General features: G+C 44.4%; 1 protein-coding gene across 1 annotated transcript in view; it reads left to right on the top strand.

The window, feature by feature from the left end:
- The first annotated feature begins 4,489 nt into the window (after positions 1 to 4,489).
- Positions 4,490 to 20,740, top strand: part of PIWIL2 (piwi like RNA-mediated gene silencing 2) — a 34,328-nt gene continuing 18,077 nt past the window's right edge. The window contains exons 1-14 of the mRNA XM_005285119.4: positions 4,490 to 4,608; positions 5,163 to 5,352; positions 7,343 to 7,442; positions 7,581 to 7,722; positions 9,309 to 9,524; positions 10,762 to 10,872; positions 11,660 to 11,777; positions 12,827 to 12,951; positions 15,282 to 15,362; positions 16,487 to 16,600; positions 16,985 to 17,173; positions 17,431 to 17,515; positions 18,346 to 18,435; positions 19,418 to 19,558. Of these exons, the coding sequence (XP_005285176.4) occupies positions 5,170 to 5,352; positions 7,343 to 7,442; positions 7,581 to 7,722; positions 9,309 to 9,524; positions 10,762 to 10,872; positions 11,660 to 11,777; positions 12,827 to 12,951; positions 15,282 to 15,362; positions 16,487 to 16,600; positions 16,985 to 17,173; positions 17,431 to 17,515; positions 18,346 to 18,435; positions 19,418 to 19,558 (1,695 nt within the window). The 5' untranslated portion in view covers positions 4,490 to 4,608; positions 5,163 to 5,169. The remainder of the gene's footprint in view (positions 4,609 to 5,162; positions 5,353 to 7,342; positions 7,443 to 7,580; positions 7,723 to 9,308; positions 9,525 to 10,761; positions 10,873 to 11,659; positions 11,778 to 12,826; positions 12,952 to 15,281; positions 15,363 to 16,486; positions 16,601 to 16,984; positions 17,174 to 17,430; positions 17,516 to 18,345; positions 18,436 to 19,417; positions 19,559 to 20,740) is intronic.

Here is a 20,740-nt window from a genome sequence, read left to right as displayed (position 1 = left end):
AAGACATTCCATTGATACTCTCAGGAAGGCTTGGGGTTTTTGTAAAGGTTTATCAAAATCTAATATTAGTAACAATTGTACTGATGTTTACAGTGCCTATTATCATGGCACATCAAAATACATTAGTTAAAAAGCATACCCGTGAAATCAGATACTCTCAAATCATGGGCACTCAAATATTACCACCTGGACTATCCCACAAATATTTTAGGCCCAATTCTGCACGACTTTGGTCAATGGGTGTTTTGGACCATTAATTAGGGGAGCAGGAAGGATAATCAGATTAGCAAGCAAACACTGAGCAGAATAAATCACACCATAAACAGTTCCTCTTTGGTTTGACTGCAACATTCCCCATCAGAGCATTGACAGTCCAGATACTGGGATATTGGAATGGTGCATGAAAACCTGAAAGTGAAACTGATTAGGAATAGAAGTGAAACTGGCCAGCCTATTTTCATTGTCCAGATGAGAAAAATGCAAAAAGTGGACAAACTGTGCAGTGGTGAGAAGGAAATTAGATTGAAAAAAAATGTTAGTTTTAATATTCTAAGACATTATTCTTGGCATAGGAAAGGTCATTTATTTAAAAAAAAAATCATTTTTAACTTGTGTCCATTTAAATTATATTAATAGTTCAATCCTTCTTTAATTCTACTAAAACAATATGAAAGATACAGTTTGATAGCATGGAACAGATGAAATCTCTCTTTGACCCCCACAAATAAATTATACTGGCACACTAAAAGCAAATATTTATACATAAATTTCTAAGGGCAAGAAGACATACAAAAGTCACCAAAAGTACTTACAGATGGAGGTAAATACTTTATGCTAATAGAGTGTCCAGTACGATCAGGTGCTGAGTGACTTCAAATCCTGTCATCATCAATAGGATTTGAAGAGTCCCACAGGATCTGGCTGATGTTCAGGAAAAGGTAATGCAAGCCATAGTGAAAAATAGAGAGGAAAACAAATCTGGAACTCCCTTGCCTGGGAAGAGACTCACCATGGAGAGTCAAATTCAGACCTGGTGTAAGACGGTGTGAGCCAAGTCTGAATTTGGCCTAGGCCTAGAGCCAGCTCCAGGCACCAGCCCACCAAGCTTGTGCTTGGGGCGGCACCTGGAGGGGGGTGGCGTGGTGTGGTGCTCTGGCTCCGGCCGCCGGGGAGAGCGGGGCCATGGCCGGGTTCGCCGCCCTCCCCCTGGCGCTCTGGCCGCCGGGGAGAGCGGGGCCCCGGCTGGGGTTCGCCGCTGGGGAGAGCAGAGCCCCGGCCGGGCACTCCGCCCTCCTCCCAGAGCTCCGGCCGCCCTCCCCCCCGGTGCCCTCCCCCGGCCGCCAGGGAGAGCGGAGCCTCGGCCGGGGCTTGCCGCCCTCCCCCCGGCGCTCTGGCCGCCGGGGAGAGCGGAGCCCCTGCCAGGCACTCCGCCCTCCTCCCAGGGCTCCGGCTGCCCTCCCCCCCGGCGTCCTCCCCCCAGCCGCCGGGGAGAGCGGAGCCCTGGCCGGGGCTCGCCGCCCTCCCCCCGGGCCCCCCCTGCCCTCCCCTGCCATGCGGGGGCAGGGAGCAGCCGGAGGCTTTTTTGCCTGGGGCGGCAAAAAAGCCAGAGCCGTCCCTGCCTAGAGCACAGGGATTATGGGACTTGATCCTCCTAATTCCACTGAATAATGCAATGGGGCTGTTGCTAATTATCTCCAGCAGGAGTCGGCTCAGGTCCTGAGAAGCAAGGGAGAAGTAAAGGGGCGAATTTCAGAGACAGAGTGAGGCACACAAAAAGAGGGAGAAAGGAAGCTGTGGGCCGGGTTTCCCAGTCAGAAGGCCCAGCAAAAACAGGGTTCAGGCTCTGGAGCCAAGCAACCCTGTGGGTTGCTGTCCATGGTGCTGAATGCAGTTCCCCAGGGACCCAGCGGCAACAGAAAGGGATCAACCTGAAGGAACATCCCAAGGGGTGGGAGGGATAGCTCAGTGGTTTGAGCATTGGCCTGCTAAACTCAAGATTATGAGCTCAATCCTTGAGGGGGCCACTTAGGAATCTGGGGCAAAATCAGTACTTGGTCCTGCTAGTGAAGGCAGGGGGCTGGACTTAATGACCTTTCAGGGTCTCTTCCAGTTCTAGGAGATAGGTATATATCCATATATTATTTTATTATTATTATTATTTAACATAATTTCACACCGTGTAGAGTTAAGCACAGGAGTTTATTACGCACAGCACTGGGGGAGTGTTACCTTGATTATCAGGCTTAGAGACACTGCAGAACAATTAATTACAATAGATTATATAGGGTGTTTATTGGGTGGAGAGAAGCAACGGGGATGTGGTTTTTTAAGCCCCTGGATAGGTTTTAGCAGCAAGACAAGATAAGCACAATAAGTCAATTGTTTAAAAGATTACATAATGCCTTTGCCCAAGGCTTAAATTAATATATTGCTGATATACAGATAATTACTTTTAAACTATGTTTATTAAAGTGTATAGGTTAAATCCTAATTTTGGGATCCAGGGGAATGAGGTAGCAGCTCTCCCCCAGTTGACCAACAGGTACATTCCTGGAGATTTAAAGCAAAAAAACAGTAATTATTACACAATAGTTTATAAGTTTACCCTTGCATTTCTGTGGGCTAGGATTGGCATAAATCTGAGAGGGGAGGTGTCATAACTCATGTCAATCATATTAAGCGTCTTTCCGAACTCTGTCTGGGATCTGAGGGCTATTGTACCACTATCTCCTCCATGCATTAGGGAGTAACCCTGAGGCCTTTCTCGGCACTTCATGTGACTATAACTCACGATAAGGATGCCCAATTACATTCGGAGTTATGCTGACTCCGCTCACTGACTTGAAACACACAAGGTTATTTGTTTACTCCAGCTTTTTTTTAGCTATGTATTGTTCTCTGTTAGTCAGCCCCCATGGCCCAGGCCAAGCTGTGGACTTCGGGCCTATATGAAAAGCTCTTAGCAGAAATGCAGTTAAGATCTTACATCCACATTAAATGGATTATGGCCCTTTAAACTCCACAGCAAATGCATCACCCCCTCCCTGAGGAGAGACTCCACACCATGGAACCCCATTACTCTCCCCACCCCACCCCGTGCATCCTGGGGAAAAGGAGCATTATACTCTGAGAGTCGGGCAGAGACTCACTCACTCACTTGCTCACTGCAGTATCCTCCTCTCTGGGCAAAGCACTCCAGATGGGAACAAGGGCAGAGAGAATGAGTTTTACCTGGCTAAGAAATGCCTGTAGCCCTTCCCTCTCCCTCTAATAAGCTGTTGTGACTAAACTCTGAGGACTGCTGGTTTCCCTTCTGACTCTGCAGTATCACCTAGCCTAGGAGCCCCTGCCAACTGCCATAAACCTGGACTCCATTGTTTTACGGGTTCTCAAACTGGGGGTCATGACATGAGCTCAAGTATCAGAGGGGTAGCTGTGTTAGTCTGAATCTGTAAAAAGCAACAGAGGGTCCTGTGGCACCTTTAAGACTAACAGAAGTATTGGGAGCATAAGCTTTCGTGGGTAAGAACCTCACTTCTTCACTTGCATCTGAAGAAGTGAGGTTCTTACCCACGAAAGCTTATGCTCCCAATACTTCTGTTAGTCTTAAAGGTGCCACAGGACCCTCTGTTGCTTATGACATGAGCTGTCAGCCTCCACCCCAAACCTCACTTCACCTCCAGCATTTATAACAGTGCTAAATATAAAAAAGTGTTTTAATTTATAAGGGGGGGCTGCACTCAGAGGCTTGCTGTGTGAAAGCAGTCACCAGTACAAAAGTCTGAGAACCACTGTGTTAGGTGCGGTACAAACACTGAACAAAAACACGGTCCCTGACCCAAATAGTTTACTAGCTAAGTAAATAGATTACCCTGGGCAAGTTGCTTCACTCTGCCTCAGTTTCCTCATTTGGTAATAATGCCTAGCACGCAAAAGGGTTGTGAGGTTTAATTGATTAATGTTTTATAGCATGCTGAAATCTTGGGATAGTTGCAATTTTTCATTCAGTTTTTTTCAATGAAAAGGGGCCTTTTTAAATGAAAAATGTGTAGATTTTAATTTTTTTGTTTAATTTAAAAATCAAGAATGGAAAAGCCAATTTTTTTATTTCCATGTTTGTGTTATTTTTTCCTCTTGTTTCTCCTTTGCCCCACTCTATCAGCAGGAAAAGAGAATAGCTACTTGCACTACATTCTAAATTTGGTTGTTTTTAATTGAACTTTAACAATTAGAGGCAACTCTCTGCCAGGACAAAGACAGAACACCATGTGGGAACAAAGAGCACATGGGCTTCACCATTCACTATGTGGGGGCGATACTGCTATATCACCTGGGCTGCCCGCTACACCATTCACTGGATGGGAGGCTATTACCTTTGTTCTGCCTCTCCCTCTACTTTCCCCTCCAGTTTGGTAGCTCCCAGGCAAGGACTCTGACATGGGCGGGCCCCTGTGGGGATAGTCTCCAATGGGAGGGTGGAGCTGAGTGAAAGACGGTGGCGTGGCCCAATGGAGGATAGCCGTGGAGCCGCGCGTCAGGGCGAGGCGCGGAGGCTTGGCTGTGAGCGCGAAAAAGGGGAGACTCGTGTAGAGCGTCGTGTCCGGCCCGGTGAGGGCAGCTCCTAGCGTGGGGGGCAGGACCACGGGGGACAGGAGGGGGCCGGAAAGGGCCGAGGACCCCCCCTCCTCGAGAGAGGAAGCCTGGGACGGGCTGGGTCCCGTCCCCCGGGGGGCAGGTTGGATCCCCTCCACCTCCTCCTCTCTCCTGGGGGCGGGGCGGGGCCGGTTGGATCCCGTCCCCCTGGAGGGGCAGTTGGATCCCCTCCTCCTCTCTCCTGGGGGCGGTTGGATCCCGTCCCCCTGGAGGGGGCAGTTGGATCCCCTCCTCCTCCTCCTCCTCTCTCCTGGGGGCGGCGGTTGGATCCCGTCCCCCTGGGGGGGGGCGGAAGGTTGGATCCCCGGGGTGGGGGTGCACTGGCGTTACAGCAATGGGCACTGTACGTGGAGTGCAACACTAGAGCCCGGCCCTGGGGAGGGTCGTCCCTGAGCTGCCCCCGCTGGATGCCAGGCAGAGGGCTGCACCCAGGTCCCTGTTGGTGACCCCCCCCACACACACGCTCGCTCGTACGTGCTTCTATGCCACATGTGTTTTCTCTCCGGCAGCCTCGCCATGGATCCCTGGAGGCCCCCTTTCCAGGGCGCTGCCCCGTTTCGCATGCCCTGTGGGGCCCGCATGCCTGGGCCTCAGCAGCAGCTGCCTCAGCCTGAGCATCTGATCCGTGGCAGGGCATGTACCAGCAGGATGCAGAGGGTGCCGGAGGAGTCACAGCAGCCAGCTGGGCTGGTACGGCAGGTAAACGTTGCAGTGGGGCACCATCGCTGTCAATGTCATACGTCTCACTGGGAACATCTTGCCTATTCGTTTTTTTATTTGTATTACTGTACTGCCTAGAAGTCCCAGTCACGGCCCCATTGTGTTGGGTGTAGAGTGATCAGACAGCAAGTGTGAAAAATCGGGACGGGGGATGGGGTTAATAGCAGTCTATATAAGAAAAAGACCCAAAAATCAGGACTGTCCCTATAAAATCGGGACATCTGGTCACCCTAGTTGGGTGATGCACAGACTGGCAGAGCCAGGGGAATGACTGGGATTCCCATAACTGATGGGTTAGTTGGAAGGAGATGTTTATCTCTCTTAGGATGTTTGTTAGAAAGTGTCATTTCCAGGTTGAATAGACAAACTTGCCCTAGCTCTAATCAAGCTGGCATGCTAAAAATAGCAGTATATTTGTGGCAGCATGAGCAGCGGGATGGGCTAGCCCTGCCCCAAGTACAACCCCATCCAAGATCCTAGTTATGTCCTTGGGTGGCTAGTCCCTCATGCTGCTCCAGCTGTACTTCTATTTTTAGCATGCTAGCTTGATCAGAGCTAGCACAGGTATGTCTGCTTGAGCTGGAAATTACACCTTCCAGCTCTAGTGTAGACATAGCCTTAATTTGTCTACTCTGTGTTGGCCAGCACTTTGCAAAGGTCAGTTTCCCTTTCCTCTGTATAGATAGTCAGTTTCTCTTACTGTGGTTGTGAGTTATTCTCGCAGCAACAAGCGAGACAATTTTTTTTAAATTACAAAAGTTGTAATAATTGTCTGGGGGGCTTGGGCTGGTGCAAGGTGTGGAACGATCTTTAACTTATTTTAAATTGATTAGATCTTGCTGCCCTGCCTCTCAAAAGTTCTCTCCCCTATCAAATATTTAGATTTCATTTAATTGCTCTGGGTCATTTCAGCTCTAATCTAAAATGTCTTATTTGCAATGAGACCTCTTGGACAGGATTGGAAGAAGCAAGTTTTGCTCCACTCTTTAAAGAAAGCGATATAACGTGCTCATTCATTTTACTCACTCCCCCCTTCAAAATTACAGCTTCTTCCCATTAAGGTAGTCTTTAAGAAGTGCAGCAAAATATGACTTTTGATATTTTAAACTCTTAATATAACAGTGTCTAAGTAACTTAATCAGAGACTTGCTATGACAACTGTATTTCTAGACTGTAAGCTCTCCAGGGCAGACTGTCTCTGGTTAGGTGTCTACGGATCAGTGATAACATTCTAATTGCTTAGAAAATAATAGCAGTGAATGTATTAGTGTTTTTGTTCTAGCTAAGGATATTCTATTGAGATTAACCTAAACAGGTGTAACTGAATAGCAGTTCTTATCGCTGTGTCTGAGGATGTTGACTAGTGGAATAAACTGAATAGGCTCTTTGCAGCATGGATGATGTCTGAGCATTTGTTCTCTTGCTCTTAAGAGGCCTGGCCATGTTTCATCACTTTTCTGTAGGGACTCAGTTGAATGAATAGCAACCAACTTCCTAGAATGCTACCTGCTAAGATGTGGAACAAAAACTTATGACTTTATTATAAGATAAGAATGTCACCATAATTCAACTGCCTTTGTAATAGTTTTAAGTTAAAAAGCTTTAGCTTTAGAATTTAATTGCTGCTTGGCAGTTGTCAAGGTCTAACCTGAGGTCTGTAGTCTATAAACCTCTGCAGGGAAACCTTACAGCTGCAGCAAGTGGATATTTGTTGAGGAAAAGCTAAGAAAACTCTGCTTTTGGTCTGCTTGGGTTGCATGAAAACACTGCTATCAAATAAGCTGCCCCCTTAAGATTTCCCTATAGAGGGTTTCCTTACTTTGTAGTTTTGCTTCAGTACCTAAGACAGAGTTTCTTGCATGATATGTATCTTGGAAGTGCAGCTAATCATTGAGATTGTTATTCCTTTTAGGTCTTAATGAGGCTTCTCTGTCCATTCTTTAAAGCTTTATCCTTTGGTTTTCTGCAGGAACCTCTTCCGTCTGTCACGACCCTGCATTCCATGTTCCAAGGACTTGGTTTTGAGACAATCCCGAGACCTGCCTTGGGACGGGCAGTTCAGCCTTTGGGTAAGTTATCCTAGCCTTGTATAAAGTTCTGGTCCAGTAAAGGCTGTTTTGTGGTGTAGTATTTAAACTGATAAAGAAACCTCTTTCATATCTTGGGAGGTTTCTTCAGGCATGTTTTGAATCTATTCCTTCATTCAGGTCGAGGTATCTTGGGGAGAGGCATGGGTGATATGGAGGCCAAACTTAAAGCACTCATGCCAGTGCAGCCCACCTTTCCATCACCAAATGTCATGCCAGCTGGGTGCAGCAAGGTGGAGAGGATGTCGCTTTCTCCTGGCAGGTGAGTAAAATGTTTGTCTGAGCTGAACTCTTGATTCAGAAAGAACTGTGCATGTGATGTTTAGTCAGCAATAGATTTCATATACCAGTGAACTAGGCTTGTATATTGCACATGTGCAGTGTATGTAACAGACACTGGAGATGGCTTAATAGTCTAAACAGCAGGTTTGAAATACTAATGATCATCAGCAGCACAGACCTGAATCCCAGCAGGGCTGACTCAATCTTTTATTCTGCCAAGGCAGGTAGGTCGAGTATGCTGCTGTTTGCCATGTGCTGGTCTTTTGAATGAGATTAAAAACAAGGTCTGTCTGCTCTATATGGGTGGTAAAAATGGTGCAGTGCTTTTTTGTGTGAGTTGATAAGTCCCTTGATGTCCTTGGCCATAGTTCCCTCTCTTGTGGTGGTTGATTGGTGGTCTGCATACCAGAGGTGGCTGCATTTCAGTGATTAAACAAATTAATTCTGTAGGTGAACTGAGGAATGAAAATGCTCTAGAAATGAGATTTATTATTATTGACAACTCACAGGCATGATGTTAGTCTTCTTTGTCTCTCCGGGAGGTCAGTACAGTAATTGTGTTTGACATTGCCAGTCTGGAGGATTGTATGCAGCAGTTGCTATTGGTTGGGCTGGGTGATGAAAGAGCTGCACTCTTGTTTTCTTTGTCATTCTGCTGTAGAGTATGTGTCGAAAGAGGATTGAGGTAGAGTGCCATTAGACAGATTGTCAAGATGTGTGTGGCTCCTGCACTGCAAGCATGCCTGCTAGTAAACTTCTTCACGCTCTTTGTAAAAGGTTGATGCTGTTGTTCTGTCCCAAGGTGAAACAGGATAGGAATAGCAAGCAATTGTACTGATGAAAAATCAAATATACAATCCATGCGGAGGAGCAAAATGGAGATTGTTTGTTTGTTCTTAGCACAACCCATAAACCTCTGTTTTCAACCACATTCCAAAGAAAGTCAGTGGAGGACTCAGTTAAAACTAGACTGGATAGAGTTTTGGGAGAATGGACTCTATCTTTACTACAGGCATAGCACAATGGGGCCCCGTTCAGTTAAGCACTACTGTAATACACATTTATAAATAAGAAGAATGTACCATAGGGAATTGTCTTGTACTGGCTTGTGGGGAAGGCTTAGATGGAACTTTAACAGCTCTCTTCCATCTACAGTGCCCATGTCTCTCCTAAAACTCCCTGTGGAAGAGTCAGGTATCACTGGCATGCTACTTTTGTAGGGTTTGGGCTCTGATACAGGGATACTGGGGAGCCTTCTGAGTGCAAGAAGTCATAGTTGTGCCATTTGGTGAAGGACAAATCTGCAGAAAGAAGAAATGCCATCTGGCTATTGATTCACAAGTGTGTCAAGTTTGGCCACAGTCAGTCTTGTCAGGCTTGGATCTGGGTTTTAGGGTTAAATAAGCTTCAGCCTCAAAACCAGAGTAGAATAAAGACAGACCAAAACCTGTTTTAAACATTACTTGACTGATGTGAATGCAGGTTATCTAATTTATAATGGGGGTGGAAACTTAAAGTTGGGGAAGGGTTAACATCTTTCCTTTTCATTCTTGTATATGGATTCAGAATTCTTGGCCGCGGGCAAATGGAAGCTCCACCTGTCCCTCTTGGAAGAGCAGCCATGTCACTCGGCAGGGGGTTGTGCAATGTTCCTACAGTCTTGACTTTCCTGCGCACAGGTGTGCTTCAGCCTCAGCTCTCACAACCGCTGCTGTCACCCCCCAGTTTTGCGCCCCAGCCAGAAAGTCCTCCACCCACCCTTGTTGAACAGATGGAGAGAAAGTAAGTGAGAGATGGATGTGTGGAGTTGCCCGGTTATTTCTAAACATCTCTTAGATCAACTGGTAGGTACATAGATGCCGTAGCCATTTATGTTGTAGAAACCCCTAAGGTAAATCCTCTGTTCAGTGATGTGGCTTGGCGCCTGGTAGACTCATTGCTGCAGACTCTCATATGCTGTTGGGGGAAGAGGGTGCAAATATCTACCTCTCATATTCTGTCTTGATGCCTTCTGGTATGGGGCTTTGGTCTTGGATTAACAAAGAAATAGGACATGATGCAGAGTGGAAACCACAGAGAAACAGTAGGGTTCTGTGAGGGGAGGATTTCTTAGGTGCCTTGAAAAAACTAAGAGAAGGGCTAACTTACTTAGTGGAAGAAACTACAATATCTAGCAAAAAGAACAGGAGTACTTGTGGCACCTTAGAGACTAACAAATTTATTTGAGCATAAGCGGCTGCTACTCTGAAACCTACAATATCTAGGTAACCTTTTTCTGAAACTGGTTAATGAAAAATGCTGACAGTGGCAACGTGTGTAGCTTTGTACAGCTGCTTCCCACTGATAGCTGCTGTCTTACACTCTAACTTGCTAATTGTACAGCAGGGGGAGCCATTTTTTAATATATTCGAAGATAGATTAGGCACCCGGCTACCTTAGTTTAGGACTAGTAACATGGATCATGCTGCGGGAGAAGGGTAGGGGACAGTACTAGTGAGCTTCAGGAAGACCCTTCCAGACCAAACAATCCAGATTCTAAACAGACTTCACACAATCTGAATCTACAGTGTTGCAAAGCTGAGCCAACTTTACTGGGATAGAATATTGCTGGAACTTGTCTCTTAAAACTAATATTTTTTTAAGCAGGCATTGTGATAAGAACACACTCAGTCACTGAACAAACTTGGGTAGGTCACTTAACCTCTTCTTTTTCCTTAGTTTACACATCTGTAAAAATGGATACAATATTTCCTGCCTTTCAGTGGGTGTTGGGAGTTGATGAATTTTTGCAAAGTGCTTTGAGATGCGCATGTGGAAAGTATTAATGAGATGTTCTCAGCAAATACTAATTGTTGCACAGGTGAAAAGTATAGAAGAGGTCTAGGGGTGGTGTTGATGCACTCAGATTTTTTTTTTTCTTAGATCCTCAGCCAATGCTGGCATCCTGCGCTGCCTCTTTGCATTAATCTAGACAAAACTATTATGGGCTTTTGTCTTCCTTCCCTTCATATCTTTACAGAGAACCGCTAATGAAGCAAGGATCTAAAGGAACTCCTTTCCCCTTAGGATTGAACCTGATTAAAATACACTGCAAAAATGAAGCCGTTTACCAGTACCATGTGACTTTCAGGTAGTGACACCTTGCATACTTGAACATCTATCTCAATTATAGTAAGGTTTGTAGAGGTATAGAAGCTAGTGAAATTAGCAGTGGAACTCGTATGACTTCTATAAACTTGCCCCTCTGAATGATTTTAAAGCAATTCCCATGGAGATTTGGAGGACAGAATGCCCAGGGAAAATATCTTTAATTTAAATTGATTTCACAATTCCTGAAATTAAGCATTGGGAAGCATACTATCCTTTGAGTATCTGGATTTAATTAGAGGAATGTTATGGTAACAGTTCTTCCAGAATCCTTTTGGTGGTCACAAAACTATCCTGGAGATGTAACACAATACAAATCCATTCTATTGGCATAAAGCATTAATACTGTACCATGAGCATTAATAGTTACTCTGGAATAGCCACTAGGTGGGGCAACAGTCACAAACGTTACGTGGTGTTTTAGGTCTTCTTTGCAATAAGTTGCCATAGCATAGGGTAAGGATTGTGGCTGTCTCAGTTACACAGTAGAGTTGATTTGGACCCCTGCTTTCTTCTTGTGTTTTGATATTAATCTGCATATTGCATTAACTTTTCTTCTGTTGCGGTTTCATGGGCTCGGGTTTGGGTTATGGCTGTGGCAGGGTTGTGAGGTGTAATCTAAAGCACTCTGAGAGCCTGTAATGGACACAGTAGCGTTAACTAGAATTTGAATGCATACTCGTATTTTCCAAGTAAAAGGATATTGCAGACACTATAAAGTATTCTCTCTCCTCTTCTCCCCACTTTCTCCTTAACTCCCTGACCTGCAGTCCTAATGTGGAATGCAAGAATATGCGGTTTGGAATGATGAAGGAGCAGAGATCAGTGACAGGAGACGTTACAGCATTTGATGGCTCTATCCTCTACCTGCCTATCAAGTTGCCTCAAGTAAGACATGATACTGGTGCAGAAAACACACATGCTGACTCTTGCATGGTGCCACATGATTTGAGATATTATAAAGTGCCAGAGTATATCATTTGAGTATGTGGCTTTTTAAAAAAGTGAAAGTGAAACTTATCAGTAAAAACTGAAGGTATTTTACCCTGTGACTGGCTTATCCTAAAACAGTAATTCTTAGGGCCTGGGTTAGATTTCCATAATCCATGGAATATGTGTAAAATTCTGGTGAGCACAGAAACAGCTGGTGGTTTCAAATGTTCTAAATGGTTTTTCCTCCCTCTTGCAAGTAAAGAAAAGCACACATTCCCCATTCACTTCAGGAACTAGAAAAGGGAATAATCTGCCTCTAACAAGTAGAGATAAGGAAGGGAGCCTGGAGTGTGTGGCAAGGGATCATGGCTTTGGTACCTTCTGTCTCCACTTAGCAGAATTGCAGCACAATTGGCAGTTTGGGGGACCCAGGACTAGAATAGACAAGGATCTTACATGTCCAAATTGGTGTACTTCAGCAGTTACATTTGGGAAGTTTGCACAGCACCTGTCTGCAGTACTTATCTTTCAGGAGCACAAGACTGTCATTCACCAGCAGGCAGCGCACACAGAGATTTGCTAATATAACTAAGTCTTGGAAGTTTCAAGACTGTATCACAAAACATATCACTACGAGTCTATTGGGTCAGAACAAATATGTGGTTCAGCATCTTCATCTATCTCAGGAGCTGGAAGCGGGAGAAGGGGGCTGTGATTTTGCCAACATCAATTCAGGTGGAGCAATGTGTTGAGACCAGATACTTGCATCTCCCCAAAAAAGTTTCCCCTCCTACTGGGGATTATCTTGTATGGAGCAGCTCTTTTTTGGAGGACACTGGATGCTCCCTGGTGATGCAGAGATTATTCCTTTTGGACAGCAGGAAGGACCTGCTATAGCAAATTCTCAGCTACAAGGTGGCTCTAGTCCAAAGGGGGTTTTCTAGTTAATGATCTGAGTAATTTCACTTCTTGCTGCTGCTAAAATGTCTTCATCTCCGCACTAGACTGTTGATCTGACATGTCAGAGAAAGACGGATGGAGCTGAGATCACCATAAAGCTTCAGATGACCAAAATCCTAGAGCCCAGCTCGGACCTGTGCATTCCGTTTTACAATGTGGTCTTCAGGAGGTAAGGAAAGGTTGAGGCCAGTGACTTGGCATGATGCTTAACCCTTGACTTGCAAGGCTACCAGCCAGTTGACAGGACGTGTAATGGCCGTGCTCTACTAGAGACTTGGGTTGCCTTTATTCAGTCTCTTGCTTCTGGGGTTTGCTCAAGTTTCTAAACAGTTGCAGCTCTGACAGACTGAAGGGATGATGTTTGCCTCAGGCTGTACAATGCTTCATTCCTGGTCTGAAGGTTGATGCCTGAGAAAGGGGGTGAGGGAGTTGTGGATGTGGAGTATAAAGGGAGAGGGGAATTCCTCCAAAAACATAAGGGGAGAAAGTTGGAATCTTCTGAAGCTAGATAAGGGACTGAGGAAGGGATCTACTACACATATACCAACACCTGATTACTACAGGGTAACTTTTGCAGACACCTGCATCCTAATCTAAAATCTATCTGCCTATCCTGAACCACGTTCAGTGACCTCATCAGCTATTTAGGCACTTAGCTCAGACTAACCATCTGCCTTCTGATTATGAATGCCAGAATCTCTTGCAAGGATTCAGACAACATTTTGTATGTGTAGTCTGGGACATCAGAGGTTTCAGTCCTGTCTCAAACAAATCAAGGAGAGTCTTGTTTGTCTTCTATGAGAACATCTATTTTTTTTATTGTGCTGTTTCACTCATTAGACTCCATTTCCTCGGCATGGTGTATATAGTTCATTTAGGCAAATTGAACCTGTAAGCAATTTTTTTTTTCTTTTGCTCTTCTCCTTTCTTTGCTTTGTTTTAAAGAACACTCAGTTCTTTATTTGGTAAAATCTCTCTAATCCTGATCCTGCACTATTGTCATGAATGAAAGGTATGTCATTGACTTCACTGGATGCAAGATCAATTTCCTCAGCCCTCCATAGGTCTTAACTGTTAAACACAGGAACAACCATTTTATTTTCTTGCACACAGGGGAAGAGTGATGGGAGAGAAGCACCAGGAACCATATTTTGGTTTTTGTCCAATTACGTTTATTTTTTCTTCTATGTTGAAGTTGCACAGGGTTGTTGTTTTTTCTGGGAGGTTCTGTTTGTATTCCCCAATTTTATTTGAGTTTTCCAATCTCTTTAAAATGAGTAAAATAACTTTTTATTTAAATGGGCATTGGTAACTTATGTTAATTTTAAATATTTTTTTTTTAGGCAGGGAGAGCTGTAAAACCTAATGACTAAAGTGCTCTCATGAACACTTACAACAAAAGTCGATTTAAGCTGTTGTTTTGGATTTAAAATTTTAAATCATCCCCCTGCAGTGTGTTTGCAACACAAACATTGCACTATTGGGATAGCGCATGAGAATCTGAAAGTGAAGCCAGCTAATCTGTTTTCATTGCCCTGGTTAAGAGAGAGGCAAAAATGAACAGTGGTTTATTGATGAAATGTTGATTAGTCTTTGAAATTATTTCAGTTTGACTCATCTCAGGTGGAGGTAGAAACACAAATGTATAGATTAATTTGATAATGGTTAACCAAATGAATACAATAACTTAAAATGCTAGTTTCTCCATACTCAAGCTATTCTAAAAAGGAAACCTGCAAAGGGAGGGGAAAATTTTGGGGGGGGATTATTGGTGAGAATGTTTGCTTTCTGATAAAAGCCTGAAGTTGTTGTTGTTTCCTCAGAAAAGTTTTTATATTGGAAATTCAGGCCTTGTCTGCTCTGTCTTTACTGAAAAATTCTGTGGTTAACTAGAGAATTCATAGTATTATGATACTCCAGGAACCAAGAGACCAGAATCTGAGCAGGGGAGAGACTTGATTTTTAGTCTCTGTTTTAAATGTTTTTGTTGACACCAATTTAACTCAAACACTGACAAACTTGTGGGAGAAAAGATAATTGTTTTGAAAGATTCAGCAACACCCCTTTTCCCCCATGCCCTCATCTGAGGTCTGAGAAGGCTCCCACTCCAGTTCTTTAGTCCTTCAGCAAGAACTGGGAAGGTGACATTCCTAATATATTAAGATAAAAGAACAGGCAAGGGGAAGAAATTAAAAACCTGTTTCAGGTGTCTTGCCTCAAAGAAAAAAAGGCGCATACATATTCCTTTTCCTTCGCAGATGGTCCATTACTTTTTTTTTTTAATGCACATAGGAGCCCAATCCTGCAAAATGGAGTTTTCTCCATTCATATTGACTCCATTGTGTGTTGAGGATACTAAGCACCTCACAGGATGAGACCCTTAATAACTGTTTTGTGGTGTCTTCCCTAATGGTGTAAGCTATGCAATGCAATTTTATTGGTTACATTTATCTATCCCAGCCCCCAGATTCCTGTAATTATCCTAGTTTTCTATTCCAGGGTGATGAGGATTTTAGATATGAAACTTGTTGGGAGAAATTTCTATGATCCCACCAATCCTACAATGCTGCAGCAGTATAGGTTAGTACTATTATTTGTCTCCTATTGCCATGGTACCCATGCACCTTTCAGTGCTTAAAGTGAATAAGAGGGAGAAGAGCCTGTCCCTTCAGTAAGTTAGTCTAGCAAGCTGCAGAATGTGTGCAAATGTTTAACATTCTAAAGGTCTGATTTGCAGAGGTCAAGCCCTGCAGTTGTGGGCTATTGGCAGGAATGGGTTCTATAGGTGAGGACTATTGCTTGAGAACATCTTCCCAACTGACCTGGGGGGAGGGGAACTCCAGGAACTGACTTTGGAAATGTCCAAAGAGAACATACGGGACTGGACAAAAGGAGAGGATCTCTCAGCTACTAGCTCCTGAACCATTCACAGATAATTATTGTTCGCACTGTGTTAGTACACAGAGGCTTCAGTCTGGATTGGGGACCTATTGTGATGGTGTTCTGGATGTTGTACAGATTTAGAGACAGATATGGTCCATGCCTGTAAATTTACAATTTGTGCAGGCAAAAGGAAGACCACAAACAAAGTGGAGAGGGTGGTGGTTGGCTCACATTCTGTTTCCCCTTCATGGCTTCTTGTGAGCAAAAGGCTCGTCCCATGGCGGTCATGTCATGAAAAATCCTTCATTAATCTCCATCCTCATTCAGTGTGAGTAACCCAGGACAACAGTATCTGTCCTGTCCCTTACTAGTGGCTTAGACCACTTACAGAGGTTTGAGTCCGCTACTGCCTCTGAGCTAATGCTTTTGGATCCTGAGGTCCCAGGTTCAGTCCTTTCAGACAAACCTAACCAGGCTCCACACTTGGGCTATTTATTGTATTGGTAGGCCTATCACCAGCATCTCAGGTCTAGAAACTCAGACCTTTGCAGCAAGGCCTTTGTCACGTACGTTGTCTGAATGCTGAGGTTCCTGTCTAGTCATTGTTAATTGAAAAAACCTGCTTATTTTTTGATCTGCAGTTCAGATATTTTAGCTGAAATTCTATCTGCTGGCTAGGTTAAATGTATTCCCTGTGCTGTGCTTGCCTTGCGTTCACTGTACATTCTCACTGGTAGAACAACTCTTAGTCATATACTGAGATTCCCTATGACTTTTTTTGGAGGAGCATGCTGATTTGTATGCAATCTGTTTTTCCAAAGGTTGCAGATATGGCCAGGTTACTCAGCCAGTATCCGGAGGACGGATGGAGGTCTCTTCCTGTTGGCAGATGTCTCCCACAAGGTTATCCGGAATGATTCTGTCCTGGATGTAATGTGAGTAAGAGAAGAGAAATCCGAATTAAACATCTTGTGGGCTCAGAAAACAATGGTGGTGCATACAAAGAACTGCTGTTTCAGTAAGTATGCCATGAGAATAGTTCTCTGAAAGGGGGAATGAGATGATCCCATAGCATTGTCCTTTGAACCTCCCAGAAGGTTAGTTTCAGACAAGTGCAATTGAGTTGGGAGTCTAAGCATTGCCATTATGTATATTCAGTTTCATTACAGAGCAGTTATAGCACAGGCAGGGCAAGCTTCCCCTATGTTGTCTTGTTAGTGCAATTCATCCATGAGCTAGAGAATATAATAATTGTAGTTCTTCCTTGTATAAGAAGGTGGTTGAAATCTGAGAGCTTTTATTCATCCTTCTCCACAAAGGCATGTAATCTACCAGCAGAGCAGAGAGAACTTCCAGGATGAGTGCACCAAGCAGCTAATTGGCAATATCATCATTACCCGCTATAATAATCACACGTACCGTATTGATGACATTGACTGGAACAAGTCTCCGAAGGACAGTTTCACCATGTCTGATGGGAAAGCGATCACCTTCATAGACTATTACAGGTAGACACTTCAGTATGTGCCACAACGGAGGGAGGTGTTGCAGGAAGAAAGAATCTGATTGGTAGCTAACCTTGAACAGTAAGCCTCAGTTTGTGTGCCATTCTGGAGCCGTCACCTTACTTTAACTTTAATGAAGATGTAGTCTGACCCCTCAGTTCTCATCTCTAGCTCTGTTATGACAGAGTCTGTGAGCTGAGCTTGTTGCTCTGGTATCAGGAAAGTGCTTCTTTAAAATTGTTCCCCAACTCCTTTTTCAGCAAAAATTATGGTATAACAGTCAGGGAGCTGGACCAGCCGCTGCTGATTCACAGACCCAATGAAAGGCGGACTCCCCAAGGGAAGGTGAGTTGTTTTTGCAGCTGGAAAGTCCTCGTAGTGGAATTTCGGCACCAGATTCCCAGTGATAGGCTGGCAGCCTTGGATTATGAAGGGGTCTATTCACAGGCAGCAGCATCCCCTTTGTGCCCATGTGCCACAATCCTGCTATAGAGGGGGGACCACTTCTAGGAGTCAGAGTTCAATCCCCATGGCCTATTCAGTCTTTCACTTCTCTGCTGAGGCCAGTTAGTGCTAAATGTGGTGGCCCCTTAGACAAAGACTGCCCCCACCCAAGTCCTCCCATCAAACCACCCAAACAGTTATTTGATAAGGCAACTTCAGTCACTGTACCGAAAATTATATCTCATTACCAGTCCTCTCAGCCATCTAGGTCCCCTTCTGCAATTGTTCTGTGGCTTCTTTTAACTCTTCTGGTGTCAAGGGTTGGTTCTGCTTGATGTATGCCCTTATCATAGTCAGAAGTGAATTGTTTTGCAGCGTCTCAAAGTCATAAGCCTCAAAGTGTTCACTGACCTGCTGTTAGTTGGGAAGGAACCAATGAGGCCAGGCAGAGTATGTCCAAACTCTGCTCCACATGCACCCCTTTGAGCCCCATCGAAGGCAACTGGGATATCAATAATGGCAGAAATAGTCCCTTAATGTTCCTGGGCACTAAACCTGGGACACACTTGATTCCATTCTCTCTCTTTTTCCAGCAGTACAAGCTCCCCCATTTTTGCTTCCCCCAGCAGTAGCAAGGGCTAGTAGTACTTTTCTTGTGCACGATATGGCTGGGAGCAACTCACCAGGCAGTGTGTGTATGCTAATGTATACTGGCTCCCCTTTCCCTTCAGCTTCCGAGGGGTGAGATTCTGCTGCTGCCAGAGCTCTCCTTCATGACCGGGATCCCTGAGAAGATGAAGAAGGACTTCAGAGCCATGAAGGTTGGAGCATTGCTGCAGCAGGGCAGGTCTTCAGCCCCCACAAGCAGACATTTCTCGTTGCTTATGTCCTCTGCTCCCTCTCCCAAGACTTGCAAACTAGCACCCAGTTGGTGATTTATCAGAGTGAATCTAGAAGCCAATTCATACTAGATTTGATTATACTAAGCCCCTCTAATGCAATAACATTCATATTGATTTCTATCCACCTTGCTCTGTCTTTCCTTTCAGAGGAGAGACGGTGTAGTGGGTTGCCTGCATGGCCAGTCCTGAGGGTTAAACTCTGCACAGCCATTGGCTTGGTCTTCTCAAACCTATTCTCCCTCTAGTGTTCTGCCATAGCCCAAATTTAGAGATTTTAGGCTGAGCCCTGAGATCTGTCAGGCCTTTGCAGGATTATGGGCTTATTTCAACAGAGGGGATTGGAGCTCGGGAGTGGGTATGGGTTAGCTATGGGGGCGGGGGTTAAGCGGTACAAGAGAGAGAAAGTGGGGCAGGGAAGTCTGAGGAGCTTGCAATGTTTTATAATTGCCTATAAATGTAAGGCACCTAGGTGCTTGGTAACACACTATTATAAACATCTAAGTAAGCAAATCCCCAGATGTTGTGTAATGTGGCTCAAGATAAATGGGATTCAATAATCACTGTCCTTCCTCTTTTGCTGTAAGGAGTTACCTGGGAACAACTGGACCAGTACTTACATTTTGCCACACTCTGATCCTCGAAGCATGTGACTTATTCATAAGTACATAGCTTTGTTATATTACTGTCAGCGTTGTCTATGCTTATACAGTATGCTGCTGTGTGTTTGATGGCTCATGAAACTGCACCTGGGTGTCCTTGTGCCAGTGGAATAATATGTGACATCATCCTGAAAATGATTGATTGCCTATACAAGTCAGGGTCTGATATCGATACGATTCCACCTCAGGATAGTGACATTCTCAAATGTGACTTCTTTTGTTCCCTTACCCATCCTCTCTAGGACCTAACCCATCAAATTAATCTGAGCCCTAAGCAGCACCACGCATCTCTGAGTAATCTCCTGCACAGGATTGAGGAGAATGAGGCTGCTAGCAAGGAACTGTCACGGTGGGGACTATGTTTGGATAAGGATGTGTATAAGGTAGGATATTTCCCATCGTACATGAGTATTGTCTAGTGCTTAGAGCAAGGGACTGGATAACAGGGCTCTTCCATTCTATTACAGATTCTGCCACGGGCTTGCTGTGGCCTGGGATGAGTCACTTAACCTCATTGACTCCATTTTCCCATCTATAAAATGGTGACAATACTTCATAAGGGCAAGGGGGTTTAATATATTTGATACCATGCTTTTATAAGCACTGTGAGAGGTGCTATTGAAATGCAGATTATTGTCACCCGTTGGGATTCTTTAAGGGAAGTGGTTACTTCCTGCATCCTAATGACCCTACTGCTGTAAGACTATGTAATGTCTTTCTTCCTCTTCAGAGCAAACCCTGCAGATCTTATCCATCTGTAACAGTGACTTAGTAAGAGCATGTGCGCTATGGAATTCACACAAGACCAGAAGCAGGTTCTGAATGGTGGGGATGTGGCATATCCTCTTGTGATGCACATGTACCACACTGCCAAGGGGACCATATGGCATTTAGTCACACACTGTGTTCTCTTATACCCACAACAAACAATTGTCTGGCTTCCTGGTGCAACCACTGGAAATCTGCCGATTAGCTAACTATAGAATGTCAGTGAATTAAAAACCCAGCATGTTCTATGTCCTCCCATTGACTCCTAGACAGAGATGGAAAAGACCCTTGTAGGTGTCACTCCCTGCTAGTGCTGGGTTGTTCCATATGCTATATTCAAGTGCTCTGTCAATTCATTGACCTTTACTGGATCCTTTTCTCCATCAACTTTGCATATAGCTGAAAACCAAACTGCACCTTTTACTGTCCCCTTTCCTTAGTAACAAAAAGTGCATTTAAGTGATGGTGGAATGAGAGATCCTCTCAGAATGCTTACACACAAGGGCCAGCATGTAAAAACAAAATGGAAAAACCTTTAACTCTGGCTTTCCTGACTTTAACTCTGTTAATCAAGCTTTGATATTAATCGTCTGGATTTTTCTTCCACATGGCAATACTTTTGACTCTCTTATTTAAAAAATAAAATTAAATTAAAACAAACCAAACAAAAAATTCTTAAGGCACAGCTTAGACATAAATTCACAATACACAGTTCAGTTGACGCTATTTACATACTCTTCATTGGAAGAATAGTAGGAAGAAAGTCTCCTTTCTTTCCCATGTTGATGTATTTGGCA

The sequence above is a fragment of the Chrysemys picta genome, chromosome 2 (genome assembly GCF_011386835.1).
Source record: "Chrysemys picta bellii isolate R12L10 chromosome 2, ASM1138683v2, whole genome shotgun sequence".
Taxonomy (NCBI): Eukaryota; Metazoa; Chordata; order Testudines; family Emydidae; genus Chrysemys; species Chrysemys picta.
Note: the sequence above shows the minus strand (reverse complement) of the source record. Positions and strands in the feature narration are given on the sequence as shown.